At 32.5% G+C, this 18,181-nt stretch overlaps 2 protein-coding genes across 2 annotated transcripts; one reads left to right on the top strand and one right to left on the bottom strand.

The window, feature by feature from the left end:
- Positions 1 to 5,392: 5,392 nt before the first annotated feature.
- Positions 5,393 to 11,540, bottom strand: LOC145104764 (11-beta-hydroxysteroid dehydrogenase-like 4A). The gene is made up of 6 exons (XM_079041952.1): positions 11,124 to 11,540; positions 10,834 to 11,026; positions 8,498 to 8,583; positions 7,789 to 7,920; positions 7,578 to 7,706; positions 5,393 to 5,801 (listed from the first exon to the last, which is right to left on the bottom strand). The coding sequence occupies exons 1-6, from the start codon at positions 11,304 to 11,306 to the stop codon at positions 5,538 to 5,540; spliced, it is 987 nt and encodes a 328-aa protein (XP_078898078.1). The 5' UTR covers positions 11,307 to 11,540; the 3' UTR covers positions 5,393 to 5,537.
- Positions 11,541 to 13,602: 2,062 nt separating this feature from the next.
- Positions 13,603 to 16,857, top strand: LOC145113951 (DNA mismatch repair protein MLH1-like). The gene is made up of 11 exons (XM_079049987.1): positions 13,603 to 13,647; positions 13,728 to 13,787; positions 14,375 to 14,444; positions 14,537 to 14,666; positions 14,785 to 14,879; positions 14,972 to 15,080; positions 15,261 to 15,426; positions 15,464 to 15,625; positions 15,697 to 15,847; positions 16,486 to 16,498; positions 16,719 to 16,857. The coding sequence occupies exons 1-11, from the start codon at positions 13,603 to 13,605 to the stop codon at positions 16,855 to 16,857; spliced, it is 1,140 nt and encodes a 379-aa protein (XP_078906113.1).
- The last annotated feature ends 1,324 nt before the right edge of the window (positions 16,858 to 18,181 follow it).

Genomic DNA, 18,181 nt, shown 5'->3' with positions numbered 1-18,181 from the left:
CTCATACACATAGATGTGTGTGGACCCTTCAGATCCACCACAAGGGATGCTAATCGATTTTATGTGACATTTACAGATGATTATAGAAAATATGGTTATATCTACTTAATCAAACATAAATCAGAAACCTTTAAAAAGTTCAAAGAGTTTAAACATGAAGTCAAGAATCAATTAGGCAGGAATATAAAGATGCTCCGATCTAATAGATGCGGAGAGTATCTTAGTATCGAGTTCCACGACTATCTCAAGGAATGTGGATTTGTTTTACAATTGACTCCTATTAGGACACCACAACTTAATTGTATGGCTGATAGGCATAATCGGACCTTATTGGACATGGTTCGTTCCATGATGAGTCCAGCTTCTCTTCCCATTTCTTTCTGGGGGTATGCCTTAGAGACAGCTGCCCATATCCTCAATCTTGTCCCTACCAAGAAGGTTGCCATAACACCTCATGAGATGTGGGCAGGGAAAGTTCCCTCATTAGCACATATAAAAGTCTGGAGTTGTAAAGCTTTCGTTAGATGAGAGACTCATGAAAAGCTAGAACCTAGAAGTAAAAGTGTATTTTCATTGACTACCCACAAAAATCTTTTGGATATTTTCTCTACAGACCTAGTGAGAACATGGTCTTTTGTAGCACAAAGATGAGCCTTTCATGAGAGAGAGCTCATATGTAAAGAGGACAGTGGGAGTACAATTAACCTTAAAGAGATTCAAGAATCAACCAATGAAGGAACCTTAGAAGACACTATCTCTCAACCAAAGGATGAGACTCCTGTTGAACCTATTGACAATTCATTACCTCTTCGACTAACTAGTAGAGTTAGCATACCACCTGAGTTCTATGGTTTCCATATCACTTCAGATGGTGACACGTTTGTCAGTGATCGTACACTAGTATATTTGGATAAGCCAACTAACTACAAAGAAGCAATGGAAGGCCCTAAAGCTGCCAAGTGGAAAGAGGCAATGGACAGCGAGATCAAGTTCATGTATGATAACTAAGTTTGGAATTTGGTTAATCAAGAACCTGGTCGAAAGACAATGGGTTGCAAATGGATCTTCAAGAAGAAGACCGTCATAGATGGAAAGGTACACACGTTCAAGGCACGACTGGTTGCGAATGGATTTACTTAAACCCAGGGATTAACTATGATGAGACCTTCTCACCAGTGGCCAAGATTAAGTCTATTAGGATAATGCTCGCTATAGCTTCCTTTCATGATTATAAAATATGAAAGATGGATGTCAAAACCACTTTCCTTAACGGAAAGTTGGCTGAAAGATGCTTACATGGGTTAGATAGAGGGTTTTGTAGATGCAAAGTATCCTAATAGAGTGTGTAAGCTTGAGAAATCCATTTATGGATTGAAACTAGCGTCTTGCAGCTGGAATCTTTGCTTCCATGAGAAAGTCAAAGAATTTGGTTTCACTAGGAGTGAGGATGAGTCATGTGTGTATGTCAAGGCTAGTGGGAGTATAGTGGTCTTTCTATTATTGTATGTTGATGACATACTTCTCATAGAAAACGACAATCCAAATTTGCACGAAGTATAGTCTTGACTTGGAAAGTGTTTTGCTATGAAGGATCTGGGAGAGGCAGCCTATATTCTTGGGATAAGAATTTTAAGGGATAGAAAGAAAAGACTAATTGGTCTTAGTTAGAGTACATACTTGGATAAGGTACTAAAACGTTTTAATATGGAAGATTCCAAGAAAGGAGAGTTACTTATTCAAAGCAATGCCAAGTTGAGTAAGACTCAAAGGCCTAGTACAAATGAAGAGATAACATAAATAAGTCGATTCCCATATGCTTCAGCTATAGGATCGATCATGTACGTAATGACATGTATTCGCCCTGATGTGTCTTTTGCTTTAAGCATGGTTAGTCGCTTTCAGGGAAATCCTGGCAGAGCTCATTAGATAGCAGTGAAGAACATTATCAAGTATCTGCGAAGGAAAAAGGATATGGTTCTAGTCCTTAGTGGCAGTGATACGTTAAGAGTGAGTGAGTATAGTGACGCCGACTTTCAAACAGATAGAGACAACCTTCGTTCTCAATCTGGCTGGGTGTTCCTATTAAATGGTGAAGCAGTCACTTGGAAAAGTTCCAAGCAGGACACAGTGGCTGATTCTACTTGTGAATCATAGTACATATCATCAAGTGAAACATCAAAGGAAGCAACTTGGCTAAAGAACTTCATCAGCAATCTCGAAGTAGTTCCGACCATTTAGGAGCCAATGGAACTTTTCTACGATAATGAAGGAGCGGTTGCTTTGACCAAAGAACTGAGAGATCATGGTAAATCCAGACATATCAACAGAAAGTACCGTTACATCAGACATAGACTTGAAGAAGGGCATATCCTGGTGAAGAGAGTGTCATCAGAAGACAATCCTGCAGATCCTTTCACGAAGGCTCTGAGTAGAGTTAAGCATAATCAACATGCTAGAAGCACTGGTTTGAGAGATGATATTAGTTTTAATAGTTAGATGATTAGTTTGAAACTTGTAACAGAAAAAATGTAATTGATTTTGGTGATTGAATAATAGAGATTATTTATGAGTTTGTTTACTGCCTTTGTCAATTATTTATTCTTGTGTTTCAATTTGCATGTTTTATTCCTCAATGATTTGATTATTCGAAACTCCACAGTCGCTCATACTTTAGGAAGTAAGAAGTGAATGAAGACTATCATGAATTGATTTTAGATTGTCTATGGAGATTAGACATTGCAATGGTTGCTACAATATTCATGAATACTTAGAAAATGGAGATTTTGAATATTGGATAAACCGACGCTCAGAGAATTACTTCATGGATTCTCTCACGAGTAATTCTGAGATGATAATATCTTATGTTCTTATTATGGAGATATATGAGTTGTAATTTACAAGTCGGTTGTGCATTGGTGTTATGTAAACGCATCAGTAACTTGATGTTATAAAACATAGTGTCATGTATGATTTGGTAAGTAAAGGATACAAGCATATAAGTCAAATTTTAATCGTTCCTTTTGCCCTAATGGGAAAAGCGATATCTTTAGACCCCTCAGTGATTTGGTGTTGACTTATAGTGTTGGGCCCAACCATGACTAAATTGATGTGTTCAATTAGTAAGTCTTATGAGGTCATTACAAATTGGGAAATCAAGAAACAGATTTTTAGAAAATAATATTGATTCTAATCGATGTCGCGTGTCCATGCGATATCTTATAGAATGAAGGAATATTTGACCACTTATCTTAGGACCGAAGTCTGATCAGATAAGAGATTATATTTGCTTTGGGAAACACCATTTGCTGTTTAATTTAGAAGTTATACTGACAATTATAGTTATAGACTTATCAAAGTGGGAGACTATTGGATTAGATGTCTAAGTCAGTAACTAAATTAGTATATACTTAAATTAAAATCAAAGTCTTTTGGGTTGCCCTCAAACCTAGTAATTGAATAGGATGACTTTTAGAGAGAAAGACTAATTTATGGATTTATTATATGATTAATAAATAGCAATAAATGATTTATTAATATATTATGAGAATAATATATTAATTAGAAATGGTATTATTTAATTAATAAATAATCAGAAATTACTTAGAATTAATTTTGGGAATGATTGGATTAATTAAAAGAGCAAGGACCTAAGCGGTAATTGTTCAATAGTTGAACAAAAGGGTTTCCAGAACCTTCCACAGGTGCTGGACGGTTTTGAGGTATATTCTAGGGTTTTTAGAATATCCCTTGAAGATAATTAGGAGATTGGATAATTACCTAATTCGAAATAATAGTATTATATTCAAATTAGAGTTTTCATGGTTTCCTAGTGCAACTATAAATAGGGCCTTAACCCTTCATATTTTTGGCCACTCATACCTTAAGAAGGATAGCCGCAAATCATTCCCTCTCCTCTCTCCTCTCTCTCTCTCTCTCTCTCTCTCTCTCTCTCTCTCTCTCTCTCTCTCTCTCTCTCTCTCTCTCTCTCTCTCTCTCTCTCTCTCTCTCTCTCTCTCTCTCTCTCTTCAACTTTCCTTAGTTGCTAGGGTTCAGATGTGAACCATTAGAGACACGAGATTTATGGTGCTTGCTTACAATAGCTTTTGAAGAAGGTTTCCATTGATTATTTACAAGAATAATCAGAAGGTACGTAAACCCTAACTATTTTATGTTTTTCGAAAATACTAGGGTTTCATAGGATTATTTGATGTTCATAGATTATAACTTTCAAATAGTGAAAACATAGATCTATTAGGTTGCATGTGAACTTAAGAGTTAAGTTATTTACGAGTACATAATTTTTGTAATCTATAAACCCTGTCAATAATAACGAATATATCTTCATCATCATCATCGTTAAACTGGTAAAATGGATCCATTATTTTTTTGGAAAGTATTGAAATTATATAAAATATGGAGAAAGAGAAGAATGATATGAATAAAAATGAAGTAGATAGTATGTATTTATACGTAAAAAAAATGAAATTTTGACCGTTAATTGGTCAAAGGAATCAGAGTAACTCAATTTTGATTAGATGAAACACGTGTTGCAAGTTGTTCTCGTTGTAACGACGCATACCATAACAACATCCTGGGGCGGTGTTCCAGCCGTCGTAATGGTGTTAAGGTCTGTCCACGTCGTCAATAACGAGGTGTTTCTGTCTCATACCCGATAGTCTTAAGTTTTAGATTTTTTTCATAATCACAGTTACTTCTTACAAATAAATAAATAAAAACATGACAGAACAAAACAAAATAAGAATGAACAGAGCCTTGAGCGTACATAAGGTTATTTATTAGCGCTATATAGGACCGGTCTATTTTTGGACCAGCAACTCAACAAGGTTTGAGTACTTTACTAGTTTACTAGGTCAGTAGGTTGTGGGCCAAAGATATAGTGTGATTTGTGACCAACATAACTACATAAGTACTTTACTAAATTGTGGGTTTAAGCCCTAAGAGCATTGGGTATGGGCCTGTGTTATAACGTCATCTTACATGCCACATCAACCTTAACACCACCATAAGACCATGCAGGAAATGGTGTTCCAATGTTATAACTTGTTAAGAGGTAGAAAAAGGTAGAGAGAGAAAGAGAGAAAGAGGTAGGAAAATGATTTTGATTGGTTACTATTCCCGTTTCAATATGTGGTAACGAGCACGAGAAGTGCCATAACGAGCTTCAACAAGTTGGGGGCGGTGTTCCGCGTGTCATGACGCCGTTTTTGTGTGTCAACTCAGCCAATTCGTTTCTCGTTGTGACCCACACCGTATACTCTAAGGAATTTGCGTCTTTGGTTGCAAATGCATCCTTTGGAATTTGAAACATAACAATAAATGCAAAATTGTCCTATCATCACATGGAATAAATTATCATGCACGGATATATTCATATATCTAGTTTCCGATATTTTATTTGAAACCAAAACATTATTAGCTAATTATACACTTGGCCTATATGCTATTTTTACGTACGATAAAATAATAAATTTTATAGCCCATTGGCCGGGTGCATTCCACATATATACTAGATGAGTTTAGTCATGTTTGGGATTGGGATCGAGGGATTCAAGTGAACCAATATTGTTGCAAGATTTCCATTTTTGGGATGAAGTCTTCCCACTAGCAATGAGGATTAAACGTCGGACTATGTTCATTATCTCTGGGAATAGCATCACCCATATAAAGACCGATTGCATCCATGCTGGCTCAGTCAAGTATTCATCTCCACGTCTGGCACTGTTCACAATTGCTTTAGCACAATCTTCTGCTGAGTACCTTGGTATCCACCATAAATTTGACTACCAACAAATAATCAACTTTTCGGTTTAGATGTGCATACTCGAAATGGTTAGGCGACTTAAAAAATAACATCGTATTATTGGGTAATCAAAAAACAAATCGCTTAAAGCTAAGGAAGATAAAAGCATGCATAACAATAAACTTTATAGAATATCAGAAAACTTATGTATCAGTTAAGTTTAGCGTGTTTGATCATTAAAAAGACCATATTGATACTTTACTAACTATTATTAACATATTTTAACTTTAGTATTTATTAGAAAAATATTAATATTTTTATCAAAAGATGATTGTTTTTCAATTTATTATGACTTTAGTTGAGACAAAAGACTTCCCCTAATATAATATCAATAAGAAAGATTTGAGGATTTTAATAAATTTTAACCTTTATTGACAAAATAATAGGGGTGGAATTGGTATATACTATATACTAGTCATATTGTCTTTAAACCTTATATCATATCGATTATAGTCCGTACAAACATTTTGCTACTATTACATTATCAAGCATAGTTAGTACCAAATCGTTGGCTAATAATAAGGTCAATTGGTGCATATTGGTAATGTTATATACCACTATGTACAGGAGTTTTATGAACGAGGATTTCGATGTTCTTGATCATTATGAAACATGAATTAAGTTTTATGAATAAGAGTTTTGTAATAGGTGAGACTGAAAATTCAATTTTATTAAACTTCTACAATTAGTTTAAAAGTTAAAACGGTGAAGACTAATGATACATGACAACATGAATTTAAACTTTAAACTTTACTAATATGATAAAATGCTAATACCAATGTTCTTAATATATTAAACACCAAACATACTTCAATTATATATATATATATATATATATATATATATATATATAGTATTGTTTGGTACGGTACTACCATAATATTGAAAATTTTGTATCGGTATCATACCATGATTACTCAATTGGTATGATACTATCAACCAAACATGTTAACTATTTTGGTTGGTAACATGTTGATTGATTTTTCGTGGTACATATTTGCTAGTCCTACAAAATAATGGTCATTTTGATTGGCAAAAAATATCACTACAAGTTCTTATGAAGATTTTCAATATGATTATTCCTTAGGGTTTTGAAATTTTACACCATATGTTCTTATGTCTAACAACATTAGAAAATAAGGGTAGTGCTTATGAAATAACCAACTCATCCTCTTATTTTATTTAAAAGAATATACAACATGAGCTTTTTCGAACAAAAATGCACTTAAAATTTGAAAACCCAACCTTTTTAATCCTAAGCTTTTTAAGTAAGCTTGTTAATTAACAAGCTCTAACTAAGATCTTGTTTATTTATTATATTTAATTAATAATTAACAAGCTCTAACTAAGATCTTGTTTATTTATTATGTGGGACCCTTACATGTTTAACCAATTAGAACTATACAACTAATAAAAAGCAAAATATAAAAGTTCTCCTATTGTGAAAGATATAATATGCTTTTGTATTTTGAGTTTTTTTTATGAAAAGACTTAAATAAAAACTCTTTGTTCTGGATGCTCTAAATCTTTTTGTAATTTTAAATTGAGAGAGAGAGAGAGAGGCCTCTCTCTGTCTCTCAATAACCTGTTTGTGGTTAAAGCTTAGCTTAACACCCTTAAAATTTTGTTTAATTGCATTATGGATTAGAATTTGATCTATTTCATAAATATAAAAATGGATCATATATCATGTATCATTACTTGGAAACAATTTAATGATTTCACTCGGCACATTAAAAGAAAAATGTTTATTTACCTCATTCAAGACTTCATCACTAGCTAACGGTGTAGTTACCACCCCTGGAGTTACAATTGTTATCCCAATATCTGAAGCAAGCTCGATTCGTAGTGTTTCAAAGAAGCTTTGTTGCGCTACCTTGCTTGCCTAGAGAGCCATTTCTTGATGAGACGATCATTAAATATGTATCAAAGACAAATCATTAAAAAATATCGAGCTTTACACTTACATTATACACGCTTATTCCTGGCATATTAAACCATCCACCGGTAGAACCAATCACAACTATTCTCCCTTTACAATTTCTCAGATGTGGTAGTGCAAAATGTGTGGCATTAACTGATCCCCAAAAGTTCACGTTCTAAAAAGAAAAGAAAATATGTGAAGCCTTTTCCTGGCATGTGGTGTTACCTATTTGTTCTTAATTTTGAGTTTCCCGAGTTAGATATGTGTAATTGATTTTCTCTATAAAATCTCTTAAGAATAGTAGAAAGACTCCAACATATATAGAGGTTGATGGACCATGTTTATCCCAATGTGGAACTCCAACACACCCTCTAAGGACAAAGGATGACTTTGTATGTGTTGAGCTCTACCTAGTGTATGAGGTACCAAATGATGACTTTGTATCAAGTTTGATTATGTGAAGTTCTAGATATTCTCTTTAAATAGTCATTATAAAAAAGATAAACTCTAACATTGAGATGATGATGTAGGTGTTGCCCTACCTAGTGTATGGGGTACCAAAGGATGATTTTGTATACAGTTTGATTATGTGAAGTTCTAGATATTCTCTTTAAATAGTCATTGTAAAAAAGATAAACTCTAGCATATATAGATGTTGATGTATGAGACCGTGTTTAGTCCATGTAGAAATACTCCAACAACATAAAATAGAAATGATAAGTACCATGATCAAAGTATGAAATGATAAATACCATGATAGAAGTGTAATTGGTGATGCATCCTTCTTCTTCAAAGAGGCCAATTGTAATGATTCCAGCATTGTTTACAAGACAATCCACTGTTAATTTTCACAATTTGTTAGTAGGTCATGCATATTCTCCTACAAATATCATGAAATTTTTTGGCACGAAGAAACACCGATAAATGCAATCCATTTTATATTGGTTGTGGCGTTGTTCGCCCACAAATACAAAAATTGTATTCAACTAGTACTTATAGAATTATTTATTTGTTTGCATTTTCATTCATAATTTTTCTAGATCTCCTACGTCTAATCATTTATTTTCTTAGGAAAATTATTTCAGATGATTATACTTCGTTCGTAACTCACACAAACAATCACATAATATTGTTTAAATTCTATTGTTAAGTTCTTTTAAGAATATGATTTTTAGATCAAATAAAATAGTATGAGACGAGGAAGGTGATAAATTAAGTCATTATTTCTACTAGCATCTTTGGTTCACCTACTATCAAGGTTCTAAATAATGTGATGTGTGGGCTTGACGGCAAGGTCAAAGTTAAGCTATGACGAACTTTGGCGAGTCATGATGTTTGTCAAGATGTGACTATTTTATGTATATTAAAAAAGATAAATCATATATTTATTGAATTTTATCAAATATATCAAGTTTTTAGAAGTGTTATGTTAAAATTTAATATAAAAAAGTTCAAAAAAACCTCAGTAATTTTAGGCCCGATTTGAATTAACAAAAAAAAACAAAAAACAAAGAAACTCACGCCTTGAAAAAAGATTTGTGTCATAACGCGATAAGACGCGTTTTGACATGTTATTTGGACATTACGCTTAACAAACTCATCTTGAACGTTTTCGTAACGGCTACAGTGCTACACAACGTCTCGCGTCATGGCGCCTTGAGGGGCGCTATGATGCGCTTTTTAGAACCATGTGAGATGCATACAAAAACCGGTTTCACTATTCAAAATCGGATCCAATCCGAAACCGGAATGGGTCAAAAACGGTTTTGACCAAACCAGATCGGATCGGATTTAAAACCAGATTTTCAATCGGATCGGAATCCTACATTCCAAATCGAATTTGATACCGGATCGTAAACCGGATTTGCTAAAAACCGGATCCAAATCCGCCCCAAAATCCGCTAAAACCCACTAAAATCGGTTTAAACCGGTTTCAAATCGGATTAGAACGGATCGGATTTTTGATGAGGTAAGCGAAACCGGATCGGATCCGGATTTTGTGCACCTCTAATGTCTCCATACCTACCATATATAAAAAGAATTTATATATAAATTTTGTAAACTATATGTTATTACAATATATAAAATAGTTGGATAAGATTATAACAAAAGATATTTATAGATGTAAATTATAATTTATTTAAAACCAAAAATTTAATCAATATTTCAATGATTAATAATTATGTAAATAAAAAATAAATTACATTATACTTTTTTCTATTCCAAGATAGAGTGAAAATAAAATATTCATACCTAAAAATGAATATTAACAAAACTTAAAGAAAGAAACAGATATTTCTTCACAAATGATCAATTCCATCACATGAGAAATTAAGCAAACATTTCTCTTTTTTTCTCTATTTATTTAGATTTCATCTCTCTTTTTCTAGATCAATCATTTATATAGATAGATCTGGTCAAAATGAAATAAAAGTCTGTGTTTAGTAAGATTTGAAGTATTAGTAGATAATTACCCATTCAGGAATTTTATGTTTTTTTCTTTAACAACAATTATAATATATATAGTGATGTGAAACTTTGTCGCTACATGGAGATGCAATATATAGGTACTTTTGTTTGAAAGTAACAACTTCATACTTTTTTGTTATTTGATTATTCACAAGTCAAATAATCATTTTGATACACAATACGTCAAAAGTGATTGTTTAAGCTTAGATTTGTTAAATGGCCTACTTACCCCTTTTAACTACTTATTTTTAGAGACTTTTCACCAATAGTAAGACTAATAAAAAATTAATATTTATGGAAATTATAAATGACAATATTAACATAACATATATTAATATATAGTAGCACTTACTTCAAAAACAATAAACATCCTAACATTATTATTTTGTGCATGTAATCGTTTTTACGTTTGATTATTACTATTTTATATCATATAATTAATAATTAATTTTGAATAAAAATTTCCTGCGTACCACTAAATCTTTTAACATGTTCGTGTTACGCTAAAAGGAGTTGGACATTAGTTAGACAAAATTAATCGTAAACATATGGCCGGGCGTGAATTCAAGAGAATGCTAATAAACAGAATAAATGCGAAAGGATTTATAGCGAAACTCACATTTACCGAAATGGTTGATTGTTTCATCGACAAATCTCTTACAATCCTGAAGCTTGGAAACATCGGCCTTGATCACAATTGCCTCCGGCGCTCCCAGCTCCTTGGCTTTCCCGGCAACCGTCGCAAGCAGTTCCTCTCTTCTCGCAACCAACGCTAGACTCGCTCCATGTTTTGCATACTCATACGCCAAATGCTTCAATAGTCATGTAATCAGTCAAACCTATCGTCAGTTCCTATATTTACGCACGTATTCTGAAAGGAAAAAAGAAAGTCATATGTAGATAGGTTACCTCGCCGATACCAGATGAAGCACCTGTAATAAGCACCACTTTCCCGGCGAGTTTTTCTCGGAGTACAGATCTGATACAAAACCTCAAGATGCGGAACAATGAAAGTATCGGCAAGACGAAGATGCATGAGATGACCGATAGAATACCAGAAACGATGATTAGGAATTTGTGTATTAGATCCATCACTTTTCACCAAAAGGTCGTCGTACTTTTTAGATTATAATCGACGAGAGGATTTTTCAAAATGCTAAAGAATGTTGAGTGTAAACAACAAGCAAACTACGTACCAATCACCGCATCAAGCCGGAGATGTCGACAGAGATAGGAGACCAAGGACTTGTATCATTTCATAACTGGAAAACTAGTTTTCTTATACGTAAAAGTTATTTTTAGAGTTTGTGAGCCTATATTAATATATAGGCAGCGGAGCCATAGATCCAGGACCTTAAGCTAGCGTACTTACTTTAGATATGTATTATGATAACATTCTTCTATGATTAAATGTATTATGTATGTGATGTGATAATAAAGTATTTTAAAATAATAATATATGTTTTACATATATAATCATTACAAAGTCCTTAAATATCCGCTTATGATACAATACAACAAAAAAAAATGTATTACCCATAGTTGAAAATATCAACACTCAGTGACATCAATTGCAAGGACAAAATGTGTTAAAGATCAAAATGTCATCGCTAGGCGGAATGGAGCGAGGACCATCGCTGTAGATCCATGTGTGACAATCGTTTCCGAAGACATCATTGCGATGATATGTCGACGCAATAGGTCATAATCATAAGTGTTTCCCGGTTATTTAAAAAAATCAGTAAATATTGATTTGTTTGTAGTTATTCCAGAAATATATATGTAGAACACTACAAAATAATGAAATAACAATCATTTAAAAGTGTAATATGAGTCACTCAAAGTTTAATACAATTGTTTGTTAAGACCCCGATTTTATCGTAAGATATTACGATTTTAACAGCATACAAGAGAAAAACGATCCTGATCATACTAAGATCTATGCAAAACAAGATTTATAATGAGATTTTTGGATTTGGGGCGATTAGGATCTTAAGATCATAACGTAGTCTAATCCCATATTTTTAATCTTATTATATAGTCAAACCTTAAAAAATCATATATACAACTTAAACCTCAAATGTTAGAAGACAGTAAAAGTTTCATTAAGTATCATCACAACTTAAACAAGATTTATCCGTTAATCTGGAATTAGACATACCATCATGGCACTCATGCTATGATATGATGTGGTCACAAATCAAAAAAAACTTGGTGCCTTGTTTGCTAAACTTAATAGTGGTGATATTTTAAAATATGTTTGGTCAAAAAGCTTAATTATGCAACATTGTCGGTTGTTGGATCGTGGTGAGTTTTCTATTGTCCTTAATATTCAGTGACACGACTTATTAGGGTAATCATCTTTGTCGTTTTGTTCACATTTATGTAACTTTTTTTGTACACATTCGACCAATTACCTTGTTATATGTGTTCACATATTACCACTGTCACCGGCTATCTCAAGTAACAATGATAACATGTACACATATTTAACAAGTTAAATTGTCAAATGTATACAAAAAAAAAACAAAAAAATTGCCTACATTTGAATAAAACAAAAAGTTAATTAACCTGATAAGTCATTTTCTTCAATTTTAATAGCGATTTTATTTTTCATATTTGTTTGTATTATTTTTTTCAAATGTTATTTTTAAAGTATCCATAATGTCTTAAATATTAATTAAATATTGATCAATTCTAAACGTTACTTTTTAATTAATAAATATGTTTTTGTTTCGTGAAATATTTTATATTGTCTCTTATATTTTTCTTCTTTTATTTTTAAGCATATACAATATTTTTAAAGTAAACAGTATGTAACAATAAAATTAAATATGTAACAATAACTATGGAGAGTCTTTTAAAAATATAAAAAGAAAATATTACGTAGAAAATAAAAAAAACAAAAAAAATCAATATATATATATATATATATATATATATATATATATATATAGAGAGAGAGAGAGAGAGAGAGAGCAAGGATCATTTGAGAACTCAAAGTTTTCCGAGAACCCGAGAACCAAACTTAGGCCGTTAGATCAAAATAATAAAAGGCTAGGATCATTTGTGGCATTTTTGTAAATACTTGGGAAAAAACAACACGGGGGCATGATAATTAAATGATTCAGGGGCATTTAGTGATGAATTACCCTGAATCAGGTAAACCCTGTCCATCTCTCTCTCTCTCTCTCTCTCTCTCTCTCTCTCTCTCTCTCTCACTCTCATCCCACCTCCTACCGTCACATCGCCTCCAAAGACGGCCCTTCGCTCATGTTCTTCCCCATCGTCGTTATCTTTGGTCGCCGTTGATCTGGAAATTGGAATCGATTTCTCGCATGGATCTCATGAGTATCATCAGGAAACGCTTGATAATCTCCAAACTGCCATGGATAACACCGGTATTCTCTGTGCAGTTATGCTCGATACCAAAGTAAGTCGTCTCTATTCTCTACTAGATCTCCACTAATCGATCGATTGTTTGCAATCTGATTTTTTGCATCATCTACACAGCAATGTCTAATTCTTCTAAGTGTTTATGCATCTGATATGGATCTAATTTTGGCTTCTATGGTAAAATTGACTACTTCTGATATTGATTCTATCACTAAATGGTGTTCAAAAGTATAATCTAGTTCCCAATTATGTTGGGAGGTTGACTTTTTCATTATCGTTTGATGTTATGGTTCGTTGATCTCATCTAATTAGAACTATAAGCTCGTCCTTATTGGTCATGGCTACGCCATTTGTTTTCCATTCAGCCATGGCATCGGTTTTTGATATGATAAAAACTAAATTATCAGTCAACGATCTCTCTCGCTCTCTTGTTCTTCATCGATTATCTCCTCTCTGCTCGCTTCCCTCCGTACAACAATCAGAAAACCTAATCGCTAGATTAAAAGGAAGTCGGTAATCTAATTTATTTCCCTAAACCTGCAACTGTACGGCCATGGGATGCCCGCTTCTCATCTAACCTCATTTATTTCCAGCTCCACCTCAGGTTTCGCCATTACTTATCTAGTTTATTTCCATAGAACACTATAATCTCACCTGTTGTGTACAGATTTGTTTCTAGTTTTGGGTTTCATTATAATCTGATTTAATTGACATGCATTGGCCCGAAAATAATGTTCATGTGTTAATGTACCGAATTTTAACAGGCAGTGGATTGCTCTCCTGTGAGTTCAGTAGCTGCAAACAAAGCTTCTTTTGTAAATACATCAACTTCTGGTATGCAACTATGCAAGTGAAGTGATGTTCTTTCTTTTGCTTTCACTTGAAATATCTCTTCATGTTCAAACTTGTTTTCTTATATTCTCAAGGGTCGCAAAAAATACATGTAAATAAGATGGTGCGGACAGATTCACAAGATCCTTCTGGGAGGATGCATGCTTATCTGCAAGCTAAGCCTTCTAGACACCATGAAAGCAATTCTGGTTTGAATTCTTTGAGGTAGGAATAGGATCTCTCTCTATATTTCCATATAAACAATCGGTAACACTCCTCATGAAGTTGGACCATAGTATTCATGCCCTACTACTTGTTACAATCAAAGGTGTCTGCAATGCAGGTCTTCCATCAGACATAGAAGGAATCCTAAGGAAACTGCTGATCTTACAAGTGTTCAGGAACTTATTAATGAATTTGAACGTGGTTGTCACTCTGGTACCCTTCATCACCACATTCATTATGAACAATATATGCATAATCTTCTTGTGTTGTTGATGTCTGATCATTGATGTGGTTCTTTCGGGTAGGTCTTTTGGACACTGTAAGGAACTGCACATATGTTGGTATGGTTGATGATGATTTTGCTCTCCTTCAACATAATACTCATCTATATCTTGCCAATGTTGTAAATTTGAGGTAATATACTACATACTACCTCTCCTTTCTGATCTGTTCCAGCTAAGTACTTGATATATATATATATATATATATATATATATATATATATATATATATATATATATATATATATATAGTTAGTTAGCTTTGCATAGTTCCTATTGGTTGGGAACTAAATTCCTTTTTTTCTTTTTGTAGCAAAGAGCTCATGTATCAACTGGTTCTGCAAGGATTTGGTTACTTCAATGCAATACAGTTAAGTGAGCCTGCTCCATTGCAAGAACTAATCATGCTGGCACTAATTGAAGAAGATCCAGATTCACAAGGCGTTGAGAATGATGACTTAAAAGGAAAGATTGCTCAAGTAATTCTTTCAGTGGATCATGATTACCTGTATACAGATGAATGCCAAGCTACTAAGCGAGAAATATGAATTGCTGGATGAATATTTTGGCATTCATGTGGATCCACAAGCCAATTTGTCAAGGCTTCCTGTCATACTTGACCAGTACACACTTGACATGGACCGTGCTCCAGAATTTCTTCTTTGTCTGGGAAATGATGTAAGCTACACACCAAAATGTATATAATACAATTATGCACAAATATAAATGCATAATTATATCTTGTTTAGGTGACATGGAATGATGAGAAAGTTTGCTTTCAAACAATTGTTGCTGCTCTAGGAAACTTCTATGATATGCATCCACCTCTATTGCCAAATCCATCAGGTGAAGGAGTTTCAGATTTTTATAAAAGACAAGGGAAAGGAAATGTTTTAGGAGGTATGTTTTTTTTTTGTACTCTAAGTTCCTTTAACTTTTTTGATCTGTGTACATTACATCTATTTTTGAGTTAAAAGACCTTAGAAGGGATATTTGAGAAAATGCAACTACAAAACTAAATACCCCTCAACCTTTCCCATTCAAGGTCCATCTCCCTCGTTTTAGTGGAAGTAAGGATTTTACAGGGGGATTTTCGGCACAAATGCAAAAGATAAGGATATATTTTAGAGAGGGCCATTTTTTTTCTATTGCTACGTTGTACTTTCAAAAAATTTCAGTTTGAAAATACCAAAAGTAATCGATATATTTGAAACTTTGTGTAGAACAATATAATGCGATTTCTAAACAAAAATATTAATGCTAGAAAATATTGGTGCTTTATTTTTGAGTTTGAAAAAGAATAGGTTACACTTCAAAGAACTTCTGTTATGAATTTTTCACATGGAAACTCTTATGTATATTAAATCAACTCTGCTTTTATGGAACAACATTTTCAAACCATCAATTGCTACTCCGTTCTCTAGAAGAATGCAAGTTTTCAACAAATTCAACATCTGTTATTGGTGCTTTATTTTTGAGTTTGAAAAAGAATAGGTCCTATTTTTCTAAATGGATCTCTATTATTTATGTGTTGACAGTGATGAATTTAATGTGAATCATAAATATACTAATGCATATTTGATTCATATAAAAGTATAGTGCAGTGGTTAATCTGGTTCTCATAGTGGACATATATATGTTTTTATTCGTATGATCTAGTTAATTAGTGGTTATGATTGGCTAATCTGGTTCTGAATTCTGTGTGATATTGTGAAGAACTTAGATCTGTTAAGTACTAACTCTTGTTAGATAATGTTTTGACCTTTTTCAGGTTGAGTGGTCTGGATGCCATTAGTCTTGGAAATGAAGTAGAAGATGGACTTATTGCTGCTGATCCTAACCTTTCATCTTTAGTTTTATGTGGTAAAGATTTTTGTGATGCAAATGGTATAAAAAACAATCACAAGTGAATGACATATGAATTACATGTGATTCACATGTAATTCACATGTAAATCACATATGAATTACACGTGATTCACATGTAAATCACATATGACTTACATGTGATTCACATGTAATTCACATATGAATTACATGTGATTCACATGTAAATCAGAAGTGAAACACATATGAATTACAAGTGAATCACATATGAATTACATGTGATTCACATGTAATTCACATATAAATTACACGTGATTCACATGTAAATCACAAGTGAATCACATATGAATTACATGTGATTCACATATGAATTACATGTGATTCACATGTAAATCACAAGTGAATCACATATGAATTACAAGTAATTTACATATGATTCACATGTAATTCACATATGATTCACAGGTAAATCACAAGTGAATCACTTATGAATTACATGTGATTTACATGTAAATCACAAGTGAATTACATATGAGTTACATGTGATTCATATGTAATTTACATATTAATCACATTTAATTCACAAGTGATTCACATATAAATTACATGTGATTCACATGTAAATCACATGCAATTCATATGTAAATCACAAGTGAATCACATATGAGTTACATGTGATTCATATGTAATTTACATATGGGTTACATGTGATTTATATGTAATTTACATATGAATCACATGTAATTCACAAGTAAATCACAAGTGATTCACATATGAATTACATGTGATTTACATGTGATTTATATATATGATGTCATATGTAAATGTGATTCATATGTGAATTGCATTCGATTCATATGTTAATCACATGAAAATCACATATGTATTTTTGTGAGAGTTTTTGCATCAATCATTTTTTTTTTCTAATAGATTTGGAAGAAATTTTGGTGAATATTGAAAAGGTGAAAAATGATAAATTGAAGAAAATTAAGAAATATTGACACGAAAACATGAAAACACTTTGAAATTTGTAGCATTTTTTATTTTTTATATTTTATTTTGTATCGAATAAAATACTTGTGTTATTATGTTTATAGATTAATTAATAAAAATGAAATTTTTTATTATTTACTTACGAACATTATAGTATCAAAAGTATGCATATATGCATTTGAAAATATGCATATATGCACCTAAAACTTTGATTTTTATTGTTAAAAAAACAAGAGTATTTTTTTAAAATGTTCTAGTTCTTTTTTTTAAATTATTGATTTTTAAAAATTTACTTTTTAAAAAAATACAGTTTTTTTGAAAAAATTGTAAATTTTTTTTAAATACTGTTTTTTTTATTTTTTGAAAAAATGCAGCTTTCTTTAAAAATTTTGCAGTTTTTTTGATAAAAAATGCA

This window comes from Lactuca virosa, chromosome 1 (genome assembly GCF_052849685.1).
Source record: "Lactuca virosa cultivar CGN04683 chromosome 1, Lactuca_virosa_CGN04683_v6, whole genome shotgun sequence".
NCBI lineage: Eukaryota > Viridiplantae > Streptophyta > Magnoliopsida > Asterales > Asteraceae > Lactuca > Lactuca virosa.
The sequence above is the reverse complement of the archived record's forward strand: the minus strand, read 5'-3'. Positions and strand labels throughout refer to the sequence as shown.

Excerpts from the sequence above, each read along its gene's own strand:
- LOC145104764 (XM_079041952.1), bottom strand. The coding sequence starts at position 11,306 with ATGGATCTAATACACAAATTCCTAATCATCGTTTCTGGTATTCTATCG. Across the intron at positions 7,707-7,788 it reads CAGGAATAAGCGTGTATAAT|GCAAGCAAGGTAGCGCAACA; the intron begins GTAAGTGTAAAG and ends ATGGCTCTCTAG. Across the intron at positions 5,802-7,577 it reads GTGATGAAGTCTTGAATGAG|TCAAATTTATGGTGGATACC; the intron begins GTAAATAAACAT and ends ATTTGTTGGTAG.
- LOC145113951 (XM_079049987.1), top strand. The coding sequence starts at position 13,603 with ATGGATAACACCGGTATTCTCTGTGCAGTTATGCTCGATACCAAA. Across the intron at positions 13,648-13,727 it reads CAGTTATGCTCGATACCAAA|CAATGTCTAATTCTTCTAAG; the intron begins GTAAGTCGTCTC and ends TCATCTACACAG. Across the intron at positions 14,445-14,536 it reads TGTAAATACATCAACTTCTG|GGTCGCAAAAAATACATGTA; the intron begins GTATGCAACTAT and ends TATATTCTCAAG.